Raw genomic sequence first — 13,069 nt, forward strand, 5'->3', positions numbered from 1 at the left:
AATGTAAGAGGTTCTTCCATTAGGGCATGAGAGTAGGAGAGCAGGGTCCAGAGGCTTGATTTATTGACAGCCATCAAATGCCTGGTACTTTGTATCACCTTGTTTCAACCTAGGATGCTGGAGCTGTCCCTGTTTTACAATGAAGAAAACCTGGCCTCTGAGAGACCCCCTGATTTGCCTAAAGGCATACAGTTGGTCAATGGAAATGCCTAGATTTGAACCCAGGTGTAAGTGAGCAAAATTTCACTCTGCTGAGCACATTGTGAATGAGGAACAGATGAAGCAAGAACATGGCTGGGAGAGAGAGTTCATTTCTATTATCTGTTCACCTACACTTAAATTAGGAAGCAGGAGAGTGTACCCCAAAGCTCAGAGAGAGGACAGCCAACTAACTGTGCAGCAGTTCAGAAAGAAGTTTCAGGACTTCCTGAAAGACAGGAGCAGGCCATTCAACTCCTTCCCTCCTTTTTCCTTCACATTCTAACTCAACACAACCCTAGGCTCAGGAACCAGTGCACCCCTCCTTCCATCTACCCTTTTATAGTCAGTCCACAATCCTTATTCCAAAAATAAATCCTCCTGATGAGATGATGAGAGGCAACAAAAAACAAAGCTAAAAAGTTTTATGCTTTTGTTATGGGACATTATTTGGACAGAATTATTATCATGTTTTTACAAATTTCCCTAAAACAAATAATTCTGGATATACCCAAATTACTCCAGCCTCCTGGCCCAATATGTTTTTGCAATTACTTGGCACTCCAACTCTATGCTACTTAAATTAGTTAACAGTCACCAAGTTATTTTTAGGCCATAGCAACACACACACTCTACTATACCTAGCTTGTTATTTGTACTCCTTAGGAACAAAATTTGCCTTTGTACTGGCACTATCATTTCCTTTCAATCAATATCAATAAAAACATTCTACCATATTTATGGAGTGCTTACCATGTATGTGTGTAAAGTTCTGAACACTTTACACACATTAATTCATTTATTTCAGAAACTAACACTTTGAGATAGCTATTGTTATATCCTCTTTTTGTTAATGAGGTAACTAAGGAACTGAAGGATTCAGTTCCTTCCCCAAGGGCACATACCTAGTTAGAGGGGAGCCAAGGCTAGCATTCAGGCTGACTAGATCCAAAGTTCTGCCTTGATTTCTCCATCATTTGCTACAAGGCTAATGTTTGACATTTTAGCCTTGGATGTTAACCAGGGGCTCAGAATAACAACAGCACGTTTATGAATGTAGATATGTCTTTATTTCAGGTATTTTTAAAAATCCTCATAACATCTCTGAGAGAAAAGGGGAGACTTTTGTTCCCTTCCCCACCCCACCCCCCAAAAAAGGGCAGAAACAGAATGTTTTTCACAGGTCTCTGATTTCTGAGCCTAGCCATCCACTTTGTCATAGAACTCTACATTGCCAATAAGAGTATATTTCAGAATTCTTTTCAACTAGGGAAAAGTGTGCAATGTATGGTGCTCAATTCTAAGGAGTGATGAAGTTTTATAGTATAAAGGCCTAACTGCCTGCATGATCAAATCCTCCCCATGGATCATCCTTTTAAACCATTTCCCTCTTCTTCTCACATTCCCCCAGTAAAGGCCTTTGGTACAGAGCAGTCCTATAAAGATTGTAGCAGTTGGTCATTCTTTGTTTTACAACAGCATAGAGCAAGTACAGGCATGGGCTCTGACATACCAGGGAGGAAGGGGGACACACAGACCCCAAGGAGGCACCTGGAGCCCTCCTACTCCCAGGGAGGGAAGCTCCTCTGTAGACCTGACTGCCAGTCAGTCACAGAGGGATTCGAAGTTGAAAAGCACTTAAAATTGAGTACATGACACTCAAGTGTTTATGAGTGAAAATGTTCATAGTATACTATAAAATATTTCCAGCTTTATTGAATTTGAAACATTAAGTTACACACTAAACATACTTAAATACATTAAAACATTATCTATATTATATTTTTAAATATTTCAACAGAAAAGAGAAAGCAAATAGGAAAAATATAATTGTTTAATCTGGTTGATAGGTGTATGGATGTTCATTACACACTTTTCTGCTTTTCTATATGCTTGAAAATGTTTATAATACCATTTTTGAAGGCATATACTGTCTTTAAGAAAAAGGGGCAGTAGACTATTTCTTCCTACCTAAGTAAATGACAAATTATTTCCCTGGACCCAGCTTTACTGAAAAGAAAGGGAGCCTGAAAAACTTTATAGCAAAAACGGTAGCTCTCGTTATGGATGGTCTAGAATTGTTCAGCTTTCTTACTCAGTTTGACTAGAAAGCAAGTTTTAGTTGATTAAAAATCAGCTTTGAGTAAAACAATATAATTCTTTCAAAGACTTCACAAATCCCTAAATATTTATTCATTTGGATCATTTTCACCAGGTCGAAAAGAAGCACAGGTCTGATGCCATTTATTCTTCAGAAGACGAGACTAAAACATAGATTCTAGCATAGGTCACAACAGGGAGGGCACTGTAAATTAGAACAGTAACTTAATCCCAGGGGCTGCCATGCCTCTGATCGGTTTCTTCCCAACCTGACACAGCATTACTAAAATGGCAAGTTAGCAGCCGCTCTACTTGACAGACAGCACCAAAAATGGAGAGTATGGCATGGAGACAGGGGGACAAGGATCTTGGACAGGGAGGGTAGCAACCAGTGTTTACAAACATAAACCAGAGCATCAGATGGGCCAGCCATAAATTACCCAAGATTGTACTGAAATCTCTGAAAATAAACTAACAAGCCTTTAGAAGTTTCCTCCTTATGTTCTAACTATGCCCCCCTCCCACCAACTTCCCTGCAAAAATTACTCCTTCCGAAATGGTACCACTACCACTCTTGCTGAAACACAATCTTATCACCAAGGGAGGGGATTACTCAAATAAATCTGAGAGGAGAAGCCAGACCAGAATGGTCTGCTTGACCCACTCAAGAATCTGAGAGAGGTCTGCTGGTCATGCCTTTGGGGAATGCCCACCCCGTCTTTCACCACAACGGTGCTATGGTATTAATCTCTGGTTTACCAAATGAAAGGATAATGAAGGGCATTCTAATATTGACCCATTCCTTTCCCTTCTTTTCCATCTTGGTCCCAATTTTAGGCCATTCTCCCAAAAGATACCAAAATGATAATGATAATTATAAAGCAGAATATAGACCCCTTCACTCCTGAACTACATATTTTCAATGAAATTCCCAGATATTTGAAGAAAAGGCCCCCAAAACTACAAATAATCTAACCTCTACCACCAGAGCATCTTCCAAGTCGACTGCCGCGGTGTCTCACCAACTCGAAAATGACGAGGCCTCGCAGTGGCTGCCCAGGGCGCCCAGTGGTGAGGTCAGCAGTGTGTCCTGCCCCGCCCCATTGAGGCAATCTTACTCTGACACTGAGGAACAAGGCTGGGCTGTCCAGAATCTCAGCTGCATCCACAGGAAAGGGAGAGAGGAACCTCACTTTCACAAGTAGCACCCAGGAGATTCATTTCTCAATGACTGATGGGTCACCCCTATCCACAACTCCACCCACTGCAAAATAGAGAGTAGGGTCTGCAACTCCTTGTAATCATCCCCATGATTAGGAGGTCTAGGGTCATCTTGATCCGTGTTGTTTCCTCTCTTCAGATCATGAAGACACAAAAGACTTGCTTTTTATCATGAACACCTGCTCTGCGTGAGAAAAGAGGAGATCATAATGATCATTGGCTATCCTCCTCTTTGCTCCCCAAGACAAACTATTACAAATGGGAAATTCCTCGGTAGGATTTTCTCATTTGTAAGAGGCCAGACACATCAAGATTATGGTAAGACAATAGCAGGGTAAATATCCTGGGAATCACTCAAAGTCAACCAAACAAGAATACAGAAACAATAAAATACAGAGCTATATGGAGGAAATCTGAACACATTTGTGACCTCAAGAAAACCCACCACCACAACCACCACCACCAGGAAATGCCTAGAAGCTTCTGGAACTCTCTACATGCAATTCTTTCATGTTCTCCTTCCCAGCAAAGCCCACCAGCCCTAAGGAGAGATGTGCCTTTGTGGTAGTGTAGCCCCATGAGGGCAAGTTTGAGGAGAGCGTAGGGTGGGAAGAGGAGATTGTGTCAGCGGAATTCAGAACTATAATTCCCAGAACACTGCTTAACAAAAGGCAGAATGCCTCACTGGGAAGACAAGAAGGAGAATGGCAAAGCTGTCCCATAGAGACAAAATAACTTGCTCACCCACATGTCCCCTTGCAATTTAAATACGCAATGTGTTCAAACTCAGCAACACCTTTGGTCAACACACTTTAGGAGACTGGTTGGAGATGTGACCCAGAAACTGTACCTTGGCTCAAAACACAAGAGGAGAGAAGAGAGAAGACGACTATCTCTCACTACCACCACCAGGTAAAAGATGCCGAATGAGAGTGATGTACAGTGCCCCAAAAGTCAGTATCTGAGGGCAAAGAGGTGCAGCTAGGCTGGGCACAGGATGCAGGCTACTTGGAAAGGTTAGGCAACACGGTATGGAAGGTGCTCCGAGAAGAGTGGGTGAATAATTCCTTCTGCCAGAGCTCAGTTCCGCTAATCTCAGTTATTCTGCATTCAGTATACTGGGGCAAGTGACCCATTACTCCATCTTGGGAGGAGCCATGATGCCAACCGTTGTCAGGTGAGGCCAGAAAAAACAATGGGTTGGGGAGTGTTTCATAAAAACGTCTCTGTTCCCTTGGAGCCTTGGCAGAGGAATGGATGTAATTGGTGAACTTATACTTTATATGGGGCCTTAGAATAAGAAGCTCTGCCCTTCTTCAAGGTCACTTTATAAACCACATAAAAGTCAAGCTGGTCAGAAAGGTGAGAAAGAGAAAGAATTTCCCACAATAAGAACTGGTACCTGTAGGTTTACTTGTAGTTCACCATAGTTGCTCCTTCCTCTGTTCCATCAACATTGGTTAAGTCTGAGAGACAATAACTTTCCAACTAGTGATTGATTGGAATAGAGCTAGCAGACCAGGCATGACTTGAGATACCATCTGGTGTGTATAAAGCCCCTTTTTAGAAAGATGAGAAAACAGTCCCAGAGAGGTGAAATGACTTGCACAATGCAAATTAGAACCCGAATTAAGGGTAGAACCCAGATCTTCTGGCTTCCAGTTCAGTGCTGCTGGGTTTTTCTTACTAAACCAAAACAATAAAGAGCATAGAAGGGAAGAAAAGAATAAAGTCTATTTTGGTCTTTGGTAGCCAGGGTAAGGAGAATGCTGTCACTTCTACGAGAAAACCCAAAGTGAACCCGGCTAATCAGGACCGTGCTTGGGAAGGGAGCAGGGGCATTACCTTTCAACACCAGAGGTTCTTTGCCTTCTCTCTTCAGGGACTCGAGGACTATGTGAAGTGGCTGGGAGGGCATCACTCGGCTTGGCTCATTGGTATTCTCATCATAAACTATAATTTCTTTGGAAAAGATCCTCTTGAAAGAGTCCTTGCCTTCCCTACAGGAAATCAAGTCTAGGACAGTGATCTTGCCCTGCTGCAGTCTCCGCCGGCTGATCTTATCGGCACAGTTAATGTGGACAGCTCCTTGGATGTGACTCTTGTTGTACTCCATGAAGGGCCTGCAGTCAATGATGACAGGGCCCTGACTCGGCAGGTGACTCTTGCTGCATTTGGTCATCTTCTTTGCCAAGTCATTGGGGTAGATTATTTTGATGCTGGCTAGCTGCTTGGGGGTCCCTGACACAGGGCTGCCCACCCCACTTGATGGACTTAGAGAGCCTGTATTCTCATTATTGTTGACCATCTGGTTAGCAGGGCAGGTGGTAGAGGTTCCGATGGCAGTGGTGGTGGTGCCAGCGGCAATGGCTTGGGTTTGGGCCTGATTGTCCTTGTCGTAGGTTGCCACAGTGCAGCAGCTGGCACTGCTGCATCCACAATTCAGCGAGCGGGCAGAGCCGCTGGATGAGGGCATATACGTCAGATTCGCAGCCTTGAGGGACACAACGGTGGTGGCGATGACAGGAGGGTGGCTGTTACTGCCTGGGGTGGCAGAGCCAAGGTAGCTAGAGTCTAAACAAAGGTTGAGATCCTGAGGTCGGACGGGCCTAGATAGTGCCACTACTACCCTGTCGTCTAAAGGAGACGGAGGCATGAGGAGGCTGAAAACTGGCAATTCAAGAAGAACTCAAGACAGTCTGTAAAGAAGGGGAAGGGGGAAAGAAAGAATAAAGTCACGTGACACAAAAGGCAGTCTCATCCAATCCCTGGGAAAGACCTTTGCATCCCTCTGAGCAAAGTCATCCTAATTGCCCTTTATCATACCATTATCAAAACTTGAAATTCATTTTTATGTATTCAAAGAGGATGCAAACCTGAGGGCTCCAATCAATTTGGTTGCTAAGTCTAAGGTTAAATTTCGATGTAATGCTGTAAATGTTAATGAACAACCTTTCCTGGACCTACATAAAAGTTCAGCTGTAGAGAAGGTATAAGCACAAATAATTAGAAAAGCTGAAGACAGAAGGGAGGCTCTTAAGAGGCATCTATTCTGAACCTCAGCTCTCGGGCAGAAGTACACTGCAAACATCTGAGAAAGACCCATTTGTCCACCCTTGCATGCTTGCCGTTTAATTCCCTCACTCGCTGCAAAGGCAAAGGGGTAACCAAGAGCACTGGCATGGTTCACAGAAAGGTACAGCAGCTAAATATACATCAGGGTGGATGTCAACTTTCTGCAAATCCCCTTAAGTGAATCTCTTTAACTTGGAGCTATTCTTGCCTTCCATTCTCTATTGGGGTCCTTTGAAAAGCACAACATAGTCATATTAAAACCTCACATGTTGTCTTTTGGCCTCTTATAAATTAATCTGCATTTCCCCTTTTCACTACTAACTGGTGTCCTAAAACGAAATCTCAAGCCATGGAGCCAGATCTGGAAACCTGGAAACCCCAACCCCGGCAAATCCATCACCCTTTGCTCTCTCACCTGCTCCCACCCTCATTCCTGCCTGGAAAGGACAACTTGGGCTCTCCTCCCCTCTTCATCTCCCTGGCTGGCACAGACTTTGCATCCTAGAGCTTCTCTTAATGGGAGGCAGCCACGTTGTATAAGGTTTCAATCCCATACAGATATCCCCCCTTCAAGAGTACTGATTCCGTAAAGAGGACCTCCCAATTAGCCTGTACTCGTTGAAAGGGACAGTGAATTGTTGCCCACCGGATCTATCTCTGATTTCAGAGTGTCTGCAAAAAGACAGCTCCTTCCTCCTGCAGGCACAGGGGCACTCTACAACTCAGGCTTGCTAACTCTTCTTCTTCTATTAGACATGCACATAGCAAAGACACCAAACCCCACGCCAAGAGACGCTCAACTAAACGAACTTTAAGAGCTATGAGGAATAATGCCATCTATCATCGGTCTACACACGACCGTCACCATTCTCATCCGTCTACACACGACCGTCACCATTCTCTTACACAGAACCAAAGAGTCACACGCGGAATCCACACTCACGCGCGCACACGGGGCACGCACCCATCACGTCGGCAGATCTCCAACGACTCGGGTTTCTCTCACCCACCTTTGGATGGGAGCGAAGGAGTCAACCTCCCTTCCCTTGCGTAGTATTTTTTCGGAAGAGCGAGTACTATTCCAGAAGCTATAACTGTTTCCCGGTTGGACCAAGCGGTGAAAGTCTTTGCTATTGTGTTACCTGGTAGGATACGTCCAGGATCAACATACCATTTCTTTTGAGAGGGACGCATAAGCGTGTTCACAGAGACACGCGCTGGGACCCCCACCTCCACACAGAGTTCAAGGCTCACACACACACACACGGAGTGTATAGAGAGACCTGCATCCCTGCAGCAGAGGGTCGGGCGTACAGACTGCCCGTGAAACCATCCAGTCTGGCCCAGAAAATCTCCCAGAGAAATACTGAGCTATCCCCTCTCCCTTCCACCACTAGGCAAGAGCTGGAGAGAAAATTAAGTGGTTAGAGGATGCTTCTTCCCCACTCCTGGAGCATTTAACATCCCCCCGCCCCCCCCCCCCTTCACTCCTCGGCACACAGCGCACTAATGAGCCCCGGGCATTTAAAACTGCCGCAAAGCATCCCAACAAACCTCATTTTTTCTTCGCCCCAAATCCAAGTAGACTGCAGGGAGTAAACGCACAGGGTAGCAGGAGCCAACAGCCGGAACCTTATAACCCTACCTGCTGTAGCTCCTCCGTCAGCATCGCATCTCTATCTTTCTGTCTCTGTCTCTCTCTCACACACACACAGATACACACACACAAACACACACACTCACACTCACACAAGCACCGCCTTACAATCCTCCACCTCCAGTCCCGGGCTCTCAGGAGTAGTCGCGGTGACTTCCACTTACTTCATAAATAAGTGTATTCCTCCACCATCTGGCGCTCCGCTTCAGCTATGGACTTGCACATTCAGCCCCATTCACTCGGCTTCATTGATCTCCAGCAGCAACATAGTTACTTTCTCTTTTGCTACACTGTAAATGTAAGGTTCTGAGGGGGCGGATTCGCCGCCGACCGACGGCGGGTTGGACCAATAAGAATCCGGAGAAAGCCGACCGCTACCTCACAGAGCCCCGCGACCAATGGGCAGCCTAGGGGGCGGGTAAGAAGGCGTGGCCTCATCTCTTTAAGGAGGGTTTATCCGAAGCTGCTCTGAGTCCTCGGTGTTAAAACACGGGCGGTGATGTCATTGGCAACCAATCAAAAACTTAAAAGAGCCAGCCCGGGCCGCGCGGAGCAGCTGCTCTCTATTTACATGTAAACCGAACCGGCAGGATGCAGTTAACCCTTTACCAGGCTGAAGCGTCAGCGGGCTGGACGCGCTGCTCCGCTAAAACTGGCTCTTCCCACTAGACGGGATCCTCCAACACTCCCTCACCCGGGGACAAACCACGCTATTTTTCCTCCTTACTATGGACAGATGATCAAAAGTATCGGAGTAACTTTCTAAAGGAAAGAGACTGCGATCACCGTCCCTAGTGGGAAAGCCGGGTTCTCTCCGAGTCGCTCGAGGTGACTTGACAAACGCTAAGCCAAAATTCGAGGACCTCGCCGGGTCTTCTGCGCTAGGACCAGCATGAGCGCGCAGCCAGGGGCGACGCTTCCGCTCCGAGCCGCGGCCCGGGGCCACGCGCTAAGGGCCCGAACTTGGCAGCTGACCGTCCGGGACAGGGAGGCCCTTCAGCCTCGACGCGGCCTGCGTCCTCCGGAGGGCCCTGCTCCGCCCGGGAAGCGTCCGCCGCCCGCCCGCCCGCAGATGTCGCTGCCCCTCTGGCGGTCCCGGCCTGACCGCCGCGCGCCGCCCTGCTGCTCACCTACTTCCGCGCCCCGGTCACGCCCCTGCAGTCCCCAGGCTAACCCTCCCGGGGCTCGACCCAGAGCACTAAGGCGGCGCCACTGAGGGCTGCTCGGAGGAGGAGGCTTGAGTCGACGCCAGAGGCGGCAAGGGACGCGCCCTGAGCAGCGGTGCAGAGGCCAATCCCCTGGCCGGGCGTCCTGGGGCCCGCTACGCGCCCGCTGCCCCTGCGGGGCTGGGTCCCCGCCCGCCGCCGCCCCCCTTTCCCGCCTGGCGCGCTGGGTCCCCGCGCCGTGCCAGCAGCGCGCAACCCACCCGCCCCACATGCCTCGGCCGCCACCCCTCGGTCCCGCACGGCCCCTGCCGAGGCCAGGACCGGCAGCCCGGCGCTTCTGGAACAGCCGCAGCTGGCGGAAAAGAGCCACAGCCGAGTGCAAATAGCTAGATTGAATGGGGCCGGAGGAGCGTGGAGGAGGTGACGCCGCCTCTTCCCTCTCCCCTGACTTTGGCCGGCCCCAGGTAGCTGGCCGCAGCTCCCGTCCCGGGAGAAGAGTAGGGGGCGGGGCAAGCCGCCCCATGCCTAGTCCGGAAAATATTCTCATTAGGGAAACTGCAGGAAAGTTGCCCTGGGATACAAAAATAAGTGGAGATGAACAACCCCAGATGAACTGTGGAGAGTCTACGTCCAAGAACCCTAAAGAAGTAGAGCTTTTTCTTTTCTTATCTGTGAGAGAAGGGATAAAAAATGAAATAATGGAATAATACATTATGAGCACTAGGGAATGTTGGGCTATCGTTTTTCTCCCTTACCTGATTGGATGGGGTTTGGAGGTCTACTTCAGACTCCAAGCCTAGTAGTATACTGAGTAGCAGGGGCATATTCACGTAATTGTTTTCAGGGCAGATCTGAAATCAAGAGGTGTCAGACCATAGCTAGCAAGTCAGCTATGCTCAATGAGCTGTGAAGAGAAATCCCCTTGGGCACCTCCACTTACATGCAGGCGCATACCCCCCAGTCCAGCTTTTCACACCAGTGTTACGACGGGCATCACGTACACGTCCGATAGTCTTACATAGCAGAGGATTTTGTGTAACGTCTGTCGACGAAAAGAGTCAAACTCTGTAAAATATTTGAAGAGATTTACTCTGAGCCAAATATGAGTGACCACGGCCTGTGACACAGCCCTCAGGAGGTCCTGAGCACGTGCCCAAGGTGGTTGGGGTCCAGCTTGGTTTTATACATTTTAGGGAGGCATGAGACATCAATCAAATACATTTAAGAAATACATTGGTTTGGTCCAGAAAGGCTGGACAACTCTAAGGAGCGGGTGGGCTTTCAGGCTATAGGTAAGTTTAAACATTTTCTGGTTGACAATTGGTTGAGTTTGTCTAAAGACCTGAGATCAAAGAAAGGAATGTATGGGTTAAGATAAGAGCTTGTGGGGACCAAAGTTTTATTATGCAGATGAAGTCTCCAGGCAGCAGGTTCAGAGAGAATAGGTTGTAAAATGTTTCTTATCAGACTTGAACTCCATGTTGATATATAATAGGGCTCATCCCACCCTCACTTCCCCTCATGGCCTGAACCAGTCTTTCAGGATAAATTTTACAGGAGCCTGGGTTGAGAAATTAGTCCGTTGGTTGATATATAATGAATGGGGCACGTCCCACCCTCACTTCCGTTCATGGCCTGAACCAGTCTTTCAGGATAAATTTTACAAGACCCCTGGTTGACAAATTAGTCGGTTCAGAGGGTTGCCTGGGAAGGAGGGGTGGGGAGGGGGGTGGCTTAGAATTTTATTTTTGGTTTACACCTCTCTCCATCCACACACCAACACACACGTCAATTCACCCTCCTGATAATAGCAGAGTGCTTAGGGCACACCATTTGGTTCCTAAATGTTTGAAGATCAACAGGTTATGGTCAAGAAACTTGGGTTCTGGGTAATTTCTATAGAAATCAGAAAAGAACTTCCCAGAGGTTCTACCCTTGATCTATCTGGAGCTGGAAGGCTGAAAGCTTACCTTTCCCTAAACATAGACAATTATGGGAAAATTTTTCATTAACTCAGAGTTTGAGAGTTCTAAGTTCTGATTCTGACTCTATCTGTTATATCAGTTCATCCAGTCTCTGTCTTCATTTATCCATAGAATGGTAATACCCCAACTCAGAAGAAAAAGGGAACTCATTCAAGCGCTCAGGGGGGAAAAAAGATCCCCTGCTGATAAAAGGCATTCAGTGGAAAAAAAAAATTAATTTACTTGCTTTAGGAAATAAGGTGTCTATCTTTAAAGGTATATATGATCTATAAATGATGAATTCATTTTTAATGCCTCAATATCTAAGCCCAAAGTATAGATTTATACAATTGCAGAAGAGTTCTTAACAGCTTTTCCCACAAGGCCCAAAAAGGAAAAGTAATTTCAAAAAGAAATGTAACTCTTGTAATGAGATGATTGTTTTATTATAGTTTCAAAGTAGTAGATTATTATAATTTAGTTGACTAAGAATCTAAGCCATCCAGGCTGAAACATTGGGAAAGATGGCAAAATTCCTTATCATGTATCAAGCCTGAAACGTGGAATAATTACCAGATTATGAGTATAAGCAAAGTTGTAGTTATTTTTTAAGTTAGGCATCTCTAAGTTTATATTCAAGTCATAAGACTGGTGAAAAAAATCAGATTATAGATGGAATTTTTTTCCATTCACTACTCTTCAGAACATCTTTTGGACAAGAAGAAGTGATTTTGTTCCTGTTTTTGAGTGATAAATGTGAAAATACTACACTGAAATACAATGCCCTGAGACTTAAATTCGTAATGCTAGTCAGCCAATGGCTACAAATCTGATCTGTATTTCAATAACCAGCAGCAGAGCCTTAATGTTAGTTTCAGTCCCAAAGAAAGAGTGAAGCATCTTCATTCAGTCTGGATGTTGTAACATGATTGTATTGAGCATATCTTTGTTCCCACAAACATCATAAGAAAAATATTGACTGTTTCAGCCAAAGTGCTATGTATTAAAGTCAAAAGATGACAATAACTTAGGCCAACATATAAGATATAATATGGATAGTATTTAGCAAATGTATTAATTAAATTACTTCTTTTTTGTGCACTTAAATGGTTAAGTGTGTGGGGTAATGGCAGAAGGTGGGGCCTTCAAAATAATCCTCAAGGTCAAGGTAGATTTCTGGAGGTACTAGAATTAAGGCAGAGAATGGCTTGCAGAAAACTTAAAAATAATCCAGGATAAAGATGATATTATACCAGAAGGAGTGGGGAATAAGCTGAGGAATAGGAAAGTGGCATGGTAAGTGTTTGAGGTCATTGAGACCAGCCTGGCAAAACATCCAGCAACACTCTCCAGGCCTAGGGAAGGGCTGATAAGAAGTGTTCCCTGAAGGAAGGAGCTGCTATGGTTTGAATGTTCCCCCAAAATACATGTTGAAACTTAATCGCCAGTGTGACAGTATTAAGAGATGAGGCCTTTTGGAGGTGGTTAAGTCATGAGGGCAGAGGCCTCATGGAAGGGATTAGGGCCATTACAAAAGGGCTTCAGGGAGTGAGTTAGTTCCCTTCCATTCCCCTGTGGGGACACAGCAACAAGGTGCTATCTTGAAATCAGAGATTGGACCCTCACCAGGCAGTGAACCTGCAGATGGTACCCTGATCTTGGACTTCCCAGCCTCCAGAACTCATGTG

General features: G+C 46.1%; 1 protein-coding gene across 2 annotated transcripts in view; it reads right to left on the reverse strand.

Moving 5' to 3' along the window:
* DUSP10 (dual specificity phosphatase 10) overlaps positions 1–9,482 on the reverse strand; it is a 41,610-nt gene extending 32,128 nt beyond the window's left edge. The window contains exons 1-2 of one of the 2 annotated variants that reach the window (XM_031004318.3): positions 8,416–9,482; positions 5,365–6,218 (exon numbers count right to left, since the gene is read on the reverse strand). In XM_031004318.3, coding sequence (XP_030860178.2) covers positions 5,365–6,175 — 811 coding nt within the window. In that variant the 5' untranslated portion in view covers positions 6,176–6,218; positions 8,416–9,482. Of the gene's footprint in view, positions 1–5,364; positions 6,219–7,604; positions 8,037–8,415 lie in introns of those variants that run through there. The other variant, XM_063708292.1, reaches the window with a different exon arrangement.
* Positions 9,483–13,069: the final 3,587 nt, after the last annotated feature.

Source organism: Gorilla gorilla, chromosome 1 (assembly GCF_029281585.2).
Source record: "Gorilla gorilla gorilla isolate KB3781 chromosome 1, NHGRI_mGorGor1-v2.1_pri, whole genome shotgun sequence".
Lineage (NCBI taxonomy): Eukaryota > Metazoa > Chordata > Mammalia > Primates > Hominidae > Gorilla > Gorilla gorilla.